The sequence below is a fragment of the Amblyomma maculatum genome, chromosome 1 (assembly GCF_055883805.1).
Source record: "Amblyomma maculatum isolate TAMU_Amacu chromosome 1, ASM5588380v1, whole genome shotgun sequence".
Classification (NCBI taxonomy): Eukaryota; Metazoa; Arthropoda; class Arachnida; order Ixodida; family Ixodidae; genus Amblyomma; species Amblyomma maculatum.
Genome location: NC_139344.1, coordinates 85,206,433 through 85,224,603, shown reverse-complemented (window position 1 = coordinate 85,224,603; position 18,171 = coordinate 85,206,433). Strand labels below are relative to the sequence as shown.

Genomic DNA, 18,171 nt, shown 5'->3' with positions numbered 1-18,171 from the left:
CTAGACTGCTAGGTGTGTTCTCCCCAGGCATCAAATTGGCTCAAGGTTCGAAAACAGCAAAAAAGGCGCAACATTGATTCAAAAAACAAAAAAAAAAAAAGAAAAGACATCATCATCTATTTTTATGAAAATCCCTTTCAAGACTTCTCATTACCCCAGAATCATTACGGCTTGAAAAATAAAACAGCAAAAAAGGCGCAACATTGATTCAAAAAAAAAAAAAAAGAAAAGACATCATCATCTATTTTTATGAAAATCCCTCTCAAGACTTCTCATTACCCCAGAATCATTACGGCTTGAAAAAGTGTTGCATTATACTGTTTAAAAATGATAAAATAACTATGAAACTGAGGGCTGGATTTGAAAGTTGTCAATATTCAGCCCTACATTCTCGCATAACCTAATAAAGTGTTGCAGCTCAAACTTTTTCTCTATATTATCCGGACTAGTTCTTTACTTCTACAAAAATTGGAAGCTCTAGAATTGTTTGTTCTGTCTCCACATTATTTAGAAATAGGCTAGAATTCAAAATTATCAAAAAGCGGACAGCTTTGACTCGGATTTAAAAACTACTGACTTACGAATGACGATAATGTTTGCGTTCTTCCATGCTCTTAAGACATGAAAATGCTCTCGTTGCGGTCGTAACAGAAATGCAGGGAGATACTGAGGCTCTATATAGACCATTTTCACGGGCAAGGAGGAAATCAGCGACGTGCCCTTGGCGCCCTTAAGTCATCTAAATAAGAGAAAATTAGCGAATCAATTTTAATATTTCGATTTTAGGAGCGCGAATAAATTTTTGAATCGTTACAGCGATTAGCGATATTGAACGCATAATAATGCGCTCAAAACAAGCCAGTACTGAAACTGGAAGCGCCGCAGCGCGGAAAAGTGATAAACTATTTCACGCCTGTATGGGCGCCAATTACTTAGGGAAGGTGGAACCAAGAAACACGACCTGAAGGCCTGACGTGCGCTCATTTGCGCTTTTCTTTTTGTACAAGCACTCGCCTCTCTTCTTCCTCCCACCTGTATACGCTTGAAGTTGATCTACAATATATTTTCTTTTCGTCATCGTACCTGCAGCGATACCATCTGACAAAGCAAGAGCGGATGGTAGTTAGGTATTTCATAGTGGATATGTTCACTACGATACCACATCGTGCAAGATTTGGTCGCTTAAGGTAAGCATGCACTTACCACAAAGAAATGAGAAAAGAACATCCTCTCCCTGGAAATGTGCACTGTGATGCCGATAAAAAATGCGTGGATGATGTATACGCCGAAGGTGAGCCTGCTCAGAGGTGCAAAAGCGCTCCATGACAGAAAGGTGCTCGCGAAGCCTGCGTGAAAAAAAAAAGAAAGAAGAGAGGAAGAAACGATAATGTAGGATTTCTCCGCCAACGACAGCCAACATGAAGACATTGTCATTTGTCAACCGACAGAGTCACTTTTATTGCGAAAACAATACTATAGCGTAGCGCGGCTGGTAGCCTGTCTTACCCACGTGACGCTGTGACGTCACACCCCACTTGACACTAGGGTGAGAGATGGGCTGCCAACTTTGGTCTCTCGTTTCACATGGGACGGTTATGTCAGAATCAGCCTGCTAGGACCCTGGCATTCACGTTACCTCTATAGGGTACTAAGACACGTTCATACGGCTTGGTTAAAGCGGGGCTTTATATGTGGGCTGAGGAACAAGAAAAAGAGAAAAACGCTCGGTCACCCGCAGCTAATGCTTTCGCTCAATATTTGGTTCAGCAGCGTTGAACCCTTGTATTTTTTTTTCTTTTCGTTTAAGCTTGTGACCCACGCATGCACAGTGCCAACGCATACCTCCTCGTCCAGTGGCAGAAGCGAAGGTGAGCCAGGCCAAGAATACGGACCACAGGATGCGGTCAGAGAACGCCGTGCACAGGTTGCCGAACGCGGTGGTCGGCTCCTTGGTCCGGTACCAAGGCCCCTTCATGCAGATACAGCACAGCCCACAGGCAACGGCTGTACACCAAGCCGCCCGCTGCAGCACCTTGATGGAGATTGATACGAGTCGGTAACTGCTTTGAAACGCTTTTGGTAGTTTTCCACATATGTGCGGAAGTTTACCGTGTCACATTATTGTCAGCGCAGTAAGAGTGATTTTAAAAGCAGCCCTTGATAATCGGCCTCCTGCCCTATGAAACAAAGGAGATCGGCCGCAAAAACCCCGACGCCGTCATGCACATGCGCAGGCATGCGTTTGCCCGCCATCATGCATGCATAAAGGAGGAAGCAAAAAAAAAAAAAAAGATGCTGTATGTGACCAGAACGTTATCTATTGGATTATTTTATTAAATGTGCAAGGACAGCCGTGACGCATGCGAGCGCAGCTCGCACTGCCTTGCATGTGTCTTAGGCATACTTAGACGAGTGTCGTCCAAAACTTCGGTGAACATTAGGCCATACATGAAGCCGGACATAAACGTCTAAAAGGCGCCAAGCAGTAAGAAACCAGGCGGTACAGAGATATGAACTGTCACCGGTGCAGAATGCGCAGATTAGTTTTCCGATGCCTTGACCATCACAGCAGCAACGTACTCAAGCTATGCGTCCTATCTGGTTGTCTTTTTCTTTTTATTCGAGAGTCGATTGTCTCTCGATGAATAGCCGAACTGGTACCTCCTTGCCCTTTTCTCATTAAGCCTTATAACACGATCGACAAAATTGCAGCCGATTTCCATAGTTAATCAAGCGCGAAGTATAGGTGCGTGGCACTGCTTACGCCGCAGTACCAGACGGCCGGGTTTCATCCATATATCGAGCCAATCAAGAGCTTAATGGGCTCTCTTCACACTATCTGCAGTGTAGACAGCACAGGAGAGCGGCCCGGTACACAGGAGAGTGTGAGGAGGAAGAGTGTGTGTGTAGAGCACAGGAGAGTGTGAGACCGGCCCGGTGAACGGCTCGGAGCCGAGGTCGAGGGAGCACCGCGCGTACGACACGTCTGCTCTCCGTGCAGATCGAAGACCGACTGGCACCAGCGGTGAGAGTCCGAATTTGAGGGTGTGCGAGCTACACGCCGCTGCTCAGCCCGGAGTATTGTACAACGTTGCCCGGTGAGGGCCACCGTAACGGCTGCAACTGTGATACTCGCTACTCTCTCATTGGCTGCAGCTGTGAGGCCGCTCCGCCTTCTCATTGGCTAAGACGTGCGACGCGGCGCCGCACCATCTACGCTACCAAGGCTCGCGCCGTCGCCACCGGCTTCTTCGCGCCTCAAGTCACGGCCGACCTCGAGGGAGAGCGCGTTTCTTTAAAGGCCCACTGTCCACCCTCCGGTCGAAAATATTTTCTTCCCCGATGACTGTGAGACTTCGCCCCTAGAACGCAAGGCCGCAAAAGGGCTACGATCCACCGCGCTATAATGGCTTTCGCCTCATCGCAATTTAGTGGTCTAAAGTGCCCTCTAGAATTTTACTTCGCATCTACGAGCGAACATATATCAGACTTGTCTCATGAACAATACGGATCATATAAACTGTTTTGGGGTATTAGCCTCCCTCTATAGTGTGCGTCACAAGTTGTTGGCCGCACTGCTGACGTCGGTTGAGTGTGAACGAGCCAGAGCTGCGCCCGAACAATGTCAGCTACTGATATAAACGCAGCAACGCAAGGCTGATCTCAAGGCTGAACTCCAAGGTCAGAAGTTGCGACGATGACAAAAGCGAAAGGAAGAAATATGGCAGTATCTTCTGAGAGTGTCCGCGAGACGGCCCAGTTATAAAGTTCATGTTTGAGCCATGTTCGGATGGGATTTGAATGCTGATAGCGCTATTAAATATAAAAATGCTAAGCTTGCCCTCAATGACTGATGGGTGTCACTCTGTGTGAAAAGTCGAGGTCGTGTCAATTTCTTCAGATGCCAGTGGCGGGTCGCTTCCGAACGCTTCCGCCCCTATGCGGAAATATCAAAACAAGCTTGAACCTTGAAATGCTATAAATTGTTTATTGGACCTCATCTTGTCTGGAAGCATCTCGTCTAAATGCCACTGGTACTCCTTGGCGGTGGCATTTGCAGCGCCATGCGGCGTTGTACATAATGTTAAGACTATCGAAAAAAAAAAAATCTAGTTTCACTTTTTTTTTTCTTTTTACAGCAGCTTTCGGAATCGACGTTTGTTGGCCTCATCTGTATGCAAAGAAAAGAGCGTCTGCTGGTGCCCATTTTTCGTCTCTATTTGAACCATTCACGCTACATTTTTATGCCCTTGTAGCGCGGTGGCCTTCCCTTTTGTTTAGCTATAATTCCTGCAACACGCGAACGCTGTCTTCCCCATTGTATCAAATCGGATATACCTTATTTATTTGTTTACTTTCTTATAAAATTGCCTCTCCTCGAGGACGTTAGAGCAAAATAATTAAGAGTAGGAGCGGGTAGAGAATAACGTACTAACGCTCAAGCATCCAAATGCACATAATAAACCGCACCGTAGAAGGTACCTTCACGCATAGTGCTTCATTAAGCATAAAACAGCGCTACCACCTTGGTGTGAGCCAAAAAAATTCTTAACTTTGGACTGCTAATTCATAAAGCTACACACTGCACCACAGTACCAGTCCAAGCTATGTTTAGATGCGCCTCGGCCGACTGACCGTGGCTGTCTCCGCCACCATGTTGCGTATCACACGGCAGAGATGAACTCAAATCTCTGTCAGCTGTCTTGGCTCCATTGTCCTATTCAAGGCTACCGGGTATGATTCGAAATACGTGTATTCCGACCTATTCTCCCTGGTACCTTAGACGAAGGAAGCCCTGTGCTTTTACGACTTACTTCGGCGAACACATTGCACAGACTTATAGACTGCGAAGCAAGCTACCAGGCCGTCTCTTGCATTTTCTGCCCTTTTTTCCCCTCATTGGTAGTTCCCTCCTCTGGCATCACGATGTGTAGTCGGCAAGCAACGCCGCTCGCCGGCTCCGTTGTCAGACCTCGGCCTGATCGATCGCAAAGAAGTGAAAAATAAAAGAAATGAGAAAAGAAAAAATTCGTGCACAAAATGCGACCCGAAGTAGGTGATGCAGTGCACGGCTGAATTGTTTAACAAAAGTTTACAAGTGAGCGCGAGGGTCGTGACAAGATCTTCAAGACACGGACAACTATTTCCATCAGGGGGGAATTCGGACAACTTCAATGTTATTTTTTTTTCATTGATGACTATGTTGTTAAATTTGTCATGAGGACAATGTAAAGTCAATGTAGAAAATGCAGAAAGCGATGCGATACTGCTCTTCTAGTGTCAAGCAGCAGCCAACGTGTGCGCCATGAGACATTGTCCAATGGATATATGTTTGGTATGGAAAAATAATTCCATTCGAAAGTGATAAAATTACAACTGCGCCTAAGCAATATGTCACCTAAATGATAAGGCCTTGTCTGTGCCTAGGTGACGAAAGGAGAGTGGTCGGGAAAATTCGAGCTACATCTAGGGAATGACGTCACGACCTGGCGGCCGAGCTTGCCAGCATCTCTCTGCTGTGGACTGTGTCGTTTCGTGTCAGTAAGCTCTCATGGCTTTTCTCACACCGTAAAGTTCTGTGTACCGAAACTGCGCTCGTTATCATGGATGGACGATCACTTGCTTGGATATTTTACCCCGCACACCTTCCGAAAAGCGACGAAGCAACGTAGCGATCAGCCTTTAGGCCCAATTCAAGCCGATATGGTATAAACAGCTTTGGACTTTGTGCTAGTGAGTGGTTACGGAAGTGAAGAAACGAAGCGGAGATGTGCTTGAGTGCATTATGACCCGCCTACACAGTAAAGAAAGCGCATGTCACTTTTCTGGCAAGTAGTGTCCGTGCAGTATACTTAGTGATTGATTGATTGAAAACACGTTTATTCCACTTTTTTTTTCTTTTGCACCGAAGGCGCTACGGTGGAAGGGATATACGCAGTGAAGAGAAACAGCCTGCCTGCACAAGCTCAACTCTCTGACCTCGGCTGGAGCCGACAGCGTAACTCACTATAATATTCAAAATCAAGTGTATTCACGGATTACTGAGGGTGTGAATTTTGTTAGATACCTTCCCATTTAGCGTGCATTGTGCGTAGTGCTGGAGGCCTCGAAATCGCTCTGGGCTACTCGTGAACCTCGCGATGAAATAGAACAGCGTGCGTTGTGTTGACCCGTTCGTGGCCCAATATAGGTATTATGGCGATGTGTTGCGTTGGGTTATGCGATACCCATGAGTACATTTTCTCTCACCTGTGTGAAAAATTTGCGAATATATTTTGTCGCTGCGATAGCTGAAATACGCATATTTACTTGCATGTATTCGTTTGTTGTCTGAGTAAAGATAATGTTGAGCACTCATCAGATTTGCTTACAATCTAGTTTGCATGTTGGTGGTCATTAATAATTTCTTCTTTAGTTTTCCATGTCTCGCACGTTAGAGATATTTGCGAAGGCAACATGCACAGCGGCAGATAACGAAAACACTCTTCATTAATATATGGATTAGTGGTTCCTCAGAAACAGCGCTCGCAACCCTTATACTTTTTCTACTAGCATTCTAAAGACACTTCAGCTATAGTCATGCACCTAATTAGTTGTAGTTAGTTTGCAAAGCTCTGGGTGTGTGCGGGCTTTTTGAATGATTAAAGATGCAACGAAGCGTGGTTTGTGAATTCCCCTAACTACATTCATTCATTCATTCATTCATTCATTCATTCATTCATTCATTCATTCATTCATTCATTCATTCATTCATTCATTCATTCATTCATTCATTCATTCATTATTTTTTTCCAGAAAAACCCGAACGGCCCCCTGGGCTAAAAGCTATGTGCCCTGTCGCTGTGTTGTTTGAATTAGTCACGAATGAACTTTTTCCTGACTTTAAAATTTGCACTAAAGGCCAGTGATATGTAGAATTCGTGAGCCTAGATGACTGGACCGGTTGGTTCTGCATAACTTCGTAGCAGTAGAGAAGACATGGATGGTGAATTATGCACGCACAGTCAGGGCAATAATTTCCTGCAGCCGTTTAGTGGGAACAGTAACTTGATATTCTTGAAGCCAGTGCCGTTCAAGCTTCGAAGCATTCCGATTAATATCGTTTTGTGTGCCCTTGTGCCTACAAAAACTAGCCTGCTTATTTCATTTCATGATCGACCCATACATGTAGTCGCCTTATAGAGTGCCATAAATCTTTATTTGATCAGAAAAAAAAAAAAAACTGCTTTTTAGTTTAACCTAAGCTTGCCTTGTTGGCGATGTTACGCGACGGTCAATTCGCTGGCGTACTTTGTTGCCGGAATTTACGTTTGTTGATTACCTTTGTTCTCCTGGTTTGCATGGTAGATGCCGGAATGGATTTACGAGTGGTGATTGGAATAAACTCTCGTTTGGAAACGAGCGCCTTGTTGGATGTTTTGTTGTCCCTCTTTTGTTCACGTCCTGCTGCTTTGGTTCATCATAAATGATGCCCTCACTTTGGGGCCGTCAGGGTAATTCGCTTGGTAAGAACAGGACAGTGGCCTAACACTCTCTGTTGTCCTTCAGGAGCTTCAACATTGTTGAACGTGCCGGGAAAAAAGTGCGAGTCAATGTTTTTTTTTTTTTTTGTGGCCGGCGAGGGTCATCAGGAGACAGAACGATCATGGTTGCATATTATTTTTTAGAGCAGCGACGAGTAACCGTAAAGGCAAAGGCGTTTAGCATGAAAAGTGGAAAGAAACTGCTAACTACTGATAATTTTATCTTCTGAGACCTATGCCCAATCGCAAGAAAGGTGATTTGAAATTGCGGATCACGCTCGAGCCACAGCCACCACAGGGAAGGCACTGGCCGCCTCTGTCACATCAGTCGTGTGGAGAGGAGGACATGAGTAGGCCTAGTCGTTTGCCTAGGTGCCATCGTCGTAAGTCACGTCGAGAGCAGGAAGAAAAAAAAAAAAGGAGACTGCAGTTTTAGTTTGAGAGCAATTCATGCAAAGTCGACGTATTGAAAGGACAAATAACGGCTCCCGCATCAATTAGAAAAGACGAAGGCGCCACTGTTTTCATCAAAATCTACAAAAAGATAATCAAACACTTGCGTGCGTTAAGAGCCGCGAAAAGAGAAAGGAAATGTTTAACCACGGTTGAACCACTTTATCGTGCGCAAGCTTTGTTTGCCACTGGCGCAGCATCCGATGCAACCGAACAGCATAATTCGCTTTGCGTTCACCATCGTCCGTTGCGACGGCATTATAGGCTCAGCCCGAGAGCAGTTGTGATGCAGCTATATAGCAAGTGCTCAGCCGTTAACACCGTGTTCGCTATGCAATCGTTGTCCACTTTCTCGTGCGGAGCTTGGTTCAGGCACACCAAAAGGTGCGCGTGCGCACTGAGCTGTTGATTATATGCGTTTGCTAATTCGGTCTTTTACTAAGCAGCTTCGCAAAGGCAGATGAAGGCGAAACTTATGCGCATTCTGAAGGTCGACTTCTGCATACAGATCTTATGCTCTAAAAGAAGCAACAATAATAAAAAAAAAAAGCCGGATGGCGCTTCTAGTGCCACCTCGCTAGATTCATTTTGTGCGGGGGTTTTCTCTTCTGAACGATGATTTTAGTGATTTTCGGTCGGACAAGTTGGCGGTCAGCGCTCTGCGCTCTGTTGTGTTTACTTGCGCTGACTTTTGGACTTCATGGAATTGCAGGGGTGAAAAAACCTGGTTGTTTTTTTCGCATGTACACTGCCATAGCTACCGACCGCAGACTATGAAACAAAAGCTTGCGGTATATTTTGCAAGAGCGTACAAGCAGTGCAAGGAAGCCGTTGAAAACAACCTTGTCGCGACGAGCGCAAGACTAAGTAGCTAATTATTCCCTTGCGTAACGACGGCGAGGAAAGGTTTCAGGAATACGGGAAGGCAGGTTTCGCAGTCGACTCGGAGTCGTCATAAAAGTGCTCGCGCAATTACTGCATGCGCAAATAATTAGTTTCATTGACTTAGCGCGCACTGGCCGATCGATCAACGCCGTACGCGCCGCTGGCGTTGTGTTACTGAGTGAAGCCGCCTATCAGGGTGACATTGGTGAGTCTTGTAACGCCCGCTACGATTTATTTAAGAAAATCTCTTTTTCACCGGTATACTATTGGAGGGCGAGCTCCAATTCTGGAAATGCAAAATACCCCCTAGGATCAAAATTAGTAATGCTAATTAACGCCAAATTATTCGACGAAACAATTGAAGCAGTCTGCCTCTTACTTGGTGCCTACTTTAGTCTCCAACATACCCCCAGGGCTTAAGTAAATCTAATGCCAGTTACTTTTGTCTTAATATTTTGGACCTTCCTAAAAAATAACACCTAGTATATGCTGATCACGTGTCACTACAGAGTAAAATAAAGCACAAATAAATGCTACCTTTATTTGTCAGTGCTAAGCCAGGAAGCCCTTAATACCTCGGGTAAAAAAAAATAAGGTGCTGCTGGCAGAAGCAATAGTAGTCTAAAACATTCCTAGGCAAATCTGTTAATTTATGAGCTGAAAAATGATATGGTTGGGAATGGCATCTAGGTCTTAACTTCCCAACGCGACATAGGCAGCGAAGGGCTCCGTAGTGAAGGGGTGCGAATTAATCGCAGCCTTCTGAGGATCTTTACCATGCAATAATATTGCAAAGTGCACGGGTGCCTTGCGTTCCGCCTCCAGCGAAGCCTGGCCGCTGAGGTGGGGATCAAACCCGAGTCCGCGGGCTCGGCAGTAGAGCGCCCTAACAACTATGACACCGCGGCTGGCCGTACTGAGAAATGTAACAATTTACTGTTGCTACCTAGATTTCTGCATACGCCGTGTTATTTCTGAACACATCTCGTAATAGGCGCAAAACGTTTGCCGACACATCGACGAAGAGCGGCAGATATTGCAGGCCTCCATGTTGCATGCTAAAGAGCATGCCACATATGTGTCCTTCACAGGTCGTGCTATACTTTTTAAAGGAGCACTTTTCCTGTTAACCATTTTTTTTCTTTTTTTGCAGAGAAATCCGTTCATTTATTCATGACATTAGCCTGAGCCTCTCCTCACTTCGAACTTCGAAAACTAGTCTGCATTCCGCACTGAGGGAGAGAAGGTGAGAAAAAAGCAGGAGAACTTCAGGAAGGTTGCCCAAGCATAATATGCGGTTTGCTGGCCTTTCCTGGGAGAGGTTGTAAGGAGTCAACGAAGAAAGTAGAAAATAAAACCTTGTGAATTTCGAGTAGGTCATTCGAGAAGCACTGCCGCCGCGTGCTTTTCAAGTGATTTCTCTAATATGTGTAGGCTGAAGTATTAGGGGTCGTTCTGAGGTGATTAAAGATAGAGCTTCTGAAAGGTGAATTTTCTAATCAAACGGCAGCAGTCCTTCATGCAAGGAATGGAGAAAAGTTTATTTTCTCTATTATTTATTACACAAGAGCTATAAACTGGCCTAATATTACCAAAATATTTCGGAGCACGATATATTCAATTCGAAACAAAATTCGGACACACTGCATGTGTCTTCATTTATTTGAAACAATTCGTCAGTTCAAGTAGTGCGAATGTAAACAGCAAATGTACTCACCTCAGATATCTTTCTTTCTTTGTACCTCCTGGCGAAGAAAAATGTAATGCATCCCGCGAAGTAGCAAACGGCGTGATAGTGGGGGTAAAAGAAGTAGTAGGAACGAGTGGCCAGGAACGTGCTGAAAAAAAAAAAATAATAAATACACAAGTAAAACGCGCTGACACTTTTTGTCACCATGCTGGTTCTATTCACTGAAGAAGTGTTAAACAATTGTGGGCAGCATTCATTTAAAGGGTGTGTGCACCTGTAGTGTAATTACATATTACTATATTATGACACAAATGCTTTATATTATGTATACATTTATAGTGCCGAATACGCTTTTCCCATCGATGCAGTTGCGCGACCTTGATTGACAGAACATTGTTTATCTTTTAGGGTGTCATAGAAGCTTCTACACAGGCAATGAATAATAATTGAGCACAAAACAAATTTAGAAAGCCTGTTCTGAAATGCAAGAACATACGAAACAAAAGGTACGAAAAAAAAAAACAAAACAAAAAAACACCGTCTATGCGCACAACCACTAAGTGATTCATTTTCTATGAGCCGTGACTAACAGCTGCTGTGAGGAAGCAGCTCCGCTGAGCAGCTCTTCGCACAAGATGGCCGTGCCAGCGATATTTTAGAGCAATTATTGGCGCAGCGAAATTCGTCTTTCCCAGCGTGAGACCGAACCATTATCGCAAGATGCTTCACGAAGAAAAAGTTTACTTTGGCGCGGATTTCGAGTGCATATTGTGGCGCGAGCTTGCAAAATTTTTCAACTTTGCATGTCCAAATTTGCGCGAATCACTGCAAGTCAGCTGTAGCTATACGTTTATACCGTTTTTACCTTTTTGGAAAACGTAGCTAGGCAGAAGCGTTCCTCTCGCTGTTGAACTACGTCACGGTGGCCCTTATCACAAAGTGTGGAAATGTTAAAAAAGAGAGCTGGAGCCATCAAAACACGTTGCTGTCGTTTCAGCACATGCACCTGTCATTCCTTGTCTCTTGGAATGGCTGGAATATTCCGCACTGAAAAGTAAATTGCCCTTGGTCCGTCAAGCCACCAACCTGCTAGACGCTAAAATTATACTGAGCGAATAAAGTATCTTCTTATTTCCGCTAACACCCCTACTACTCAGACTACTTACTACTCTTACTACAATCACCACCACCACATCCACTACTGGCATCACTGCTATTACTACTACTACTACTACTACAGACGGACCTCATAGAGTGAAATGATTTCGCTTACAATGGTGATTCGGTCAGAGGCACAAGGAAGGGTGTCATATCATGACTGGCCACCTGCCACGCTGCCACGGAACAGCCGACAACAGACAGAAGAAGGAACATGGAAACGGCAAGCCTTGGACGCCTGTAAAAAAACAAACAAGTTTCCGCGTTAATTATGGATGTTGGGTGAAGCGCAGATAGACAAACGTCATCCAACCGTCATCCGACCTCGTGAACTTTTGATAAAACGAGTCAAAATGGGCTCAAAATTCAAGTTCGTCATTTAGCAAGTACTACACTTGCTTTTTGCGCAAAAAAACTGAGAAAGTTTTTTTTTTTTTTTGCTTCGTAAATTATATGCATGACACTATCTGGGGGCTGCAGCGCATGTGCACGGCAAAGTTTCTATTTAAACGGACCCGATGTCTTCAATGGTATTCCTTAATTGAGAGGCTCACTTGACGGCAGTATACGGGATTTTTGACGCCTCTGTCCAAAGCTCTCTGCGCTCTTACCTGCAATAACGTTGCGCATTTAGCGACATTGTTCACCTGTTCTCCAGTTGTCACTGCGATGCCGAAAGACTGGTTGCCTTTCGCACTCCGACAGCCGCTCAAATTCACTACAGTTTACGCTCGAAGAAAAGTTTCGAAAGGAAAATTCAGCCCTCAATTGCTGTACTATCCCCTTACAATACTCATTTTCGCTCATAGATGTGCTTACGGGTTTCATGCGGACAGTATATCAATCTACCCTCACAATAACCTTTGAACAATAACCCTTGCCGTCTAGTGCACCCTAGAAATCGATGCGCAAATAAATAAGCAAATTGTCCCTATCCTTACTATTACTTATAAACTTATATAAATGCGGTTGCAAAACTATGATTAAACTGTCATTAGTCTGCTTTCGTGATACTATCGTCCGCAAAAATGAAAGCAGCATTTTTCAAAGCTGTTATTTTCAATGCATCACCTTTGGTAACAATAACCGTTCCGAGTAAAGTGAAGCTCATGCATCACGTACTTGTACAATGCAAGGATGTAAATGCAGCTGAAACTCTTGCAAGTTACAGCAATATAAAAAAAACGACACAGCTGCCATCATTTAGTGGAAGCAGTTAAAACAACGAACATTTTTCGCGGTTACGAAATAGCATACTACCAAATTCTTAGAAGCCTTGAAATAAATGTCGATCTGTTTTCAGTCATGCTTTTTAAACATATCTTAAAAGCTTTTCATTTTGAAAAATTGAATGATTTCTGTGTGCAAAGACTTCAAGAAGAAATTTTAAACTCTAGAGCCTCGCAAGAAATCTCCAATTGGTTCATTTTGGCAAATGCAGCTTATTTCAAATCTTCCCAAAACAATTAGAAGTACAAGCGCAAATCTCACAATATCATGCGTAACCGCCCCCTGGCGCTCCCGCAACGCGCGACGAAAATTTACTGCGCTCTTAAACGGTGAGTTTCACAGGCTTAGTTGAATGTACCGAAAAAAAAGACCCCAGAAAGGTAGCTGCCTAATTATTTTCGAAATGTCTCCATTTAGTTTTCTTCTTCCGCTAAATATGCCCGATTATTACGTTCGGCCTATCTCGAGCCGTTCCAAAGCGAATAATTTAGTAGTAAATAAATTATTGATAATTGAGAAAGAAGATATATGAATTAGTGCACTAACTAACCATCAAGCAAACTAACGTTATACTAGCAAAGAGAGCACAGCTAATTTCAAATTACGTTCGTGCTCAGCAGAACCTCCTGCGGCTGGATTATCCTCCTTGAGAAAAAAAAAGTTACTATGATTTATAACTGGTTACATATCATGGTATTCTCTCCAATAATACATTTTAGAGGTATTTTTTCGCCTTTCCTTTAAAAGTTTGGCAGTACATGCCAATTTCCTAATTCTATTTCTCTCCCTCTCTCTCCTCATCTAGATATATGTCTCTCTTTCTTTCTCTCTGTTTTGTTCTTGAGTTGGCAAAACATGGGGTACAAAGCCTGGATTAACCACAGCGCGTTTTAAAAATTCTTCCAAAATTTCTTTTAGACAGGAATCTCTCTATAAGGTCGCATTCACACCTGCGAGTATCGGTCGTTGCGTAACCGATTTCAGTCGAACAGTTAGAGTTCCGGAGCAGTAGGGAAGACACGAGGAACCAAAACCAATCGGCCGAAACCTGTTGAGCGAAATGCAAACGCCAAACAGTTTTCATTTTAAAAGTGCAATAAAAAAAATGCAAAGGAGTGATTTTAGAAAAGAATGTTGCCCGGGCTACTTGGAAATGAATACAACAATTAGTAATAATGACAGTGTAATGGAAAAAAGAAATTTCCACCCTAATTAATGTAATTTCAGGATTCTGTAGCAAAACACGCGTGTAAATGGCTGCAGTCGGATATGAGTTAAAAATGCAGCCACAAATACCCCTCAGAGGAGGCCCTCCAGCCAATGGCCTCGACCGTTTGCCATGACGTCGCGGTTAATCCCTTAGTGTGACATCAGAGGCGTTCCTGTGAAGGGGGCTTGCCTTCGTTCTTCATATCGACCACAGACGTCTGTCGGCTGCAAGCCGCTTGCAATATTTTGCCATTTTCTTCTATTCTTTGCATTACTCTGAAATCCTCGATGACTGTTTTAGCAAAAATAAATTTCTCTTTGGACAGTAGTTTGTAGCGTTTCATTTCATTCATGTTGCAGTCGGCCATGACGTTATAGCAGCGATAGGCTGGGAAGCAAACGACCAATCACGGGCACGGCTTGCTTGGATGCGACGCAGCTGCTAGCGAATCTACTCCCGCTACATCTGGTCTGGCCGAATCACAAGGACCATGCTTTGTGTTTCGGCGTACAACCACCGCGTGATTTTCTTTCCGAGACGAAAGCATTCCGTAAAAGCTCGCCAGCCGTGTCGAACGCTGTCGTTGTGCGTCGCCGTTCGTCGGCGTGGCAGCCGTTCCGCCTGAAGGGTATGGCCGGACAGTCGTTTATGTAAGAAATTGGCGATGTTTCAGCTGCGACCGAAGTCATCGGCTGTAGCGACTAATGACAGACGAAAAAATTGAAAGGCTACGAAATAAGGATCCTGGTTTATAATTGGTTTGGTGTTGGTTTGATTTATGGGGTTTAGCGTCCGAAAGCTACTCAGGGTTTATAATTCTCGCAAGCTGTTTATGAAAACAAAGCAGTATGAGGTTGTTCGCCATTGCAAACGGATTCATGAGCTCTCCGAGCGGGCTACACGCGGCTCGCATTTCAGTTATCCCGAGAATCGTGCATAAATGTTGCGTAATATTGCAGTTAACGCGATAAATTGTTTGTCCGTGTGAATAAGATATCAGAGCAACCAGATAAAATGCCAGTTAGAGTTGTGTACTTCGCCTCATCCCTCAGACCTGAATGTCACTTACTTTTTCAAGAGGATGAGCATCGGCAAGCACAGAAGGAAGAACTGGAAATCCAGGGACAGGTACCAGACGTGGGCTAAGGCTGACTGTGACAGAAAAGGAAAATGAATAACTAATTGGACCAGATTGCTATTTATTCCTATACTGCTGTCGAGCGATTGCAACGGGTGTTGAAAATATGTTTTTGGAGCTGGTTTACCAATAACGATCAGTTCGAACTGCAGACAAAATAAATTGGACATGCCTGCGATTCTAAGCCGTATACATTTCTCCCATTTTATTCGTCGTTTTTCTTAGTTAAAAAGTTGGCAGTTAATCATATTATAGGGCATAGCTGAAAGAGTGTTGATATTTCTTTTACTGCCAAGAACAGTAATTTGAGGAAAGCGGGTAAATTTTAATCGAACCATTCTTTTACATACACGGGTTGGGCACTCCAGAAAAAAATGTACAGCAATACCGAAAATACCAAAACGAGCAGTTGGAGGAGGCGCTATCTACCCGAATCTCGGCCACCAGAGGAACCTGGTCGTCCGGACTAAAATATAAGCAGCTTCCAATGGAGAACGCCACTCAGGCTGCGTCATCTAAACGTTTGCACAAATAAAGTTATGGCTATCATTATCCATTATCAAATACGTTGCACTGTCAACCAAGCGCCTTTCGCTAGCTTACGCTCTGTTCCGGTCAAAGCTGACATGCTTGGACGCATTAAGACCTATTGCACTCGCAACCCTTAAATGGACGCTGAGAACAACTCTTGCCTTCTTGGTCGATATGTACGTTGCGGCATGCATGTGCACTAAGAAGACAAATTGGGTGGAGCTGTGCTGCGCAGTGTTTCCATGTGCGCTCTGACAAAGCAAACACACGAAAGAGCGTGCTCGTAATGCATGAAAGTTGGCTAGCGGTGAAGGTTGTTTCAAGCGGCGACAATGCTTCGCCTGTGGCTTCCCGTCCGGAAGCACTTTTCTGTATGTGAAATGGCCCCTAGAAAAAAGCGAGAAGTATGCAAGAACGTTTGTCATAAATTTCCCATTGCGACGCTTTCACAATGCATTCTAAAACAGCGCAAAAGAACAGGGACGAGAGAACGAAACGTACAACACGAGCGCTGACTTACAACTGATTTATTGAACATAGGTGAGCAATATATAAGAAGAAAACTGGGTGATAAAACCAGAAGTAGTCGACTTCAAACGTGGTGTAGGGGGCCGTAAAAGCGATAAGAGCGTGGTAGGTTGATAAGGGTAAAAGACGATATAATCTAAAAAGAGATGATTGAAGTGAACAGATACATTCGAAAGATGGGAAGCAGTTAATGTGACAAGGTGTAAAGAGCCATAAAAACAATAAAAGCGAAGCATCGAAACATGATAAAATTGATAAAATGTACATAAGGAGTGGAATGCATAAAACTGACAGGTTACTGCTAAAAACTGCTTAAACTTTAACGGCGAGTTAAACGATGACGGTCAATGTTCTGCAGATAGAAACCTTATTTCTTTGTCGGACAGAAGCACAGACGGAGCACTGACACAGGTGTATTTATTAGTTTTTATGTTAAAAGCCTCAATCACTTCCCTAGTCAGTTGATCAGCGTGATGTCCTATGATTCTGCATTGTTGAAATTCTGTTAGACATTCGCTGCAGTTTTTGATATGGTCTGCGATATGTCCTTTGTCACCTTTTTGCACATCTATGTTGTGTTCTCGCAAACGATCATTGATGCATCTTCCTGTCTGTCCGATGTATTTGTCACCACATGTTAAGGGGATTGAATAGATGACTTCGTTTTCACATGGGATGAATTGCTTTTTATGATTGGTCCTGCAGGTTCTTAGGGTCTTGGTAGGATGGTTGACACGATGGCAAATGTTAGCCAACTTTTCTGGTGCAGAAAACACTACTTTTACTTTAGCCCGATTCATAATCCTTTTGAGCTTATGGGGCAAGGCGTGGCAGTACGGAATGACTGCGACCTTCTGTTTCTGATTATCCTTATTATCACGAACTCCTTCACATTGCCTGCCTTGTATATTTATCTGCTTTAGAAGCTTCTGGGAGACAGATATAATAAGGTGCGTGGGATAGCCTGCCTGAGATAATCTACTGCATTGTTTTTCATAACTTGAAAGCATGCTGTGTGGGCATGATTTTTTGAGCGCATTAGACAAGCACAGGCCAGCAATGGCTCGCTTCACCAATTTTGAATGAGCTGAATGGTAAGGGACAACTGGTTTCTTATTGCGTGGCTCATAGGTCCAACATATGTGGTGGTCTTGGAAATCCAGCTTGATGTCAAGAAATCTGATAGTATGTTCCTCAGGCAACTCATGTGTCAAGACAAGAGGAAACATAGCTGAAGTGAAAGATTCATAAGATTCATAAGATTCTGTACTCCTTTTGCACATTCCACTCCTTTTGTACATTTTATCAATTTTATCATGTTTCGATGCTTCGCTTTTATCGTTTTTATGGCTCTTTACACCTTGTCACATTAACTGCTTCCCATCTTTCGAATGTATCTGTTCACTTCAATCATCTCTTTTTAGATTATATCGTGTTTTACCCTCATCAACCTACCACGCTCTTATCGCTTTTACGGCCCCCTACACCATGTTTGACGTCGACTACTTCTGGTTTTATCACCCAGTTTTCTTCTTATATATTGCTCACCTATTTTCAATAAATCAGTTGTAAGTGAGCGCTCGTGTTGTACGTTTCGTTCTCTCGTCCCTGTTCTTTTGCGCTGTTTTAGAATGTATACATACCAACTCGCCCAGACTTCTATTTTGGCAGATTTCACAATGCGTATGCTGTGTAAGAGAGGTTGGCTATTAGGGAAAATTAAGTCAGGGAAACAAGCGCCATACTTAGCATTATTTATCGCCGCAGTAAAGCAAGACAAGGGAATTTGTACCTTACAGAGGCGAACAACAAGAGAAATTATCGA

The 18,171-nt window shown here is 43.8% G+C and overlaps 1 protein-coding gene across 1 annotated transcript in view; it reads right to left on the bottom strand.

Moving 5' to 3' along the window:
- Positions 1–18,171, bottom strand: part of LOC146203007 (nose resistant to fluoxetine protein 6-like) — a 65,445-nt gene that overhangs the window by 23,429 nt on the left and 23,845 nt on the right. The window contains exons 9-13 of the mRNA XM_084585282.1: positions 15,219–15,301; positions 11,825–11,947; positions 10,579–10,699; positions 1,843–2,032; positions 1,204–1,346 (exon numbers count right to left, since the gene is read on the bottom strand). Coding sequence (XP_084441408.1) covers positions 1,204–1,346; positions 1,843–2,032; positions 10,579–10,699; positions 11,825–11,947; positions 15,219–15,301 — 660 coding nt within the window. The remainder of the gene's footprint in view (positions 1–1,203; positions 1,347–1,842; positions 2,033–10,578; positions 10,700–11,824; positions 11,948–15,218; positions 15,302–18,171) is intronic.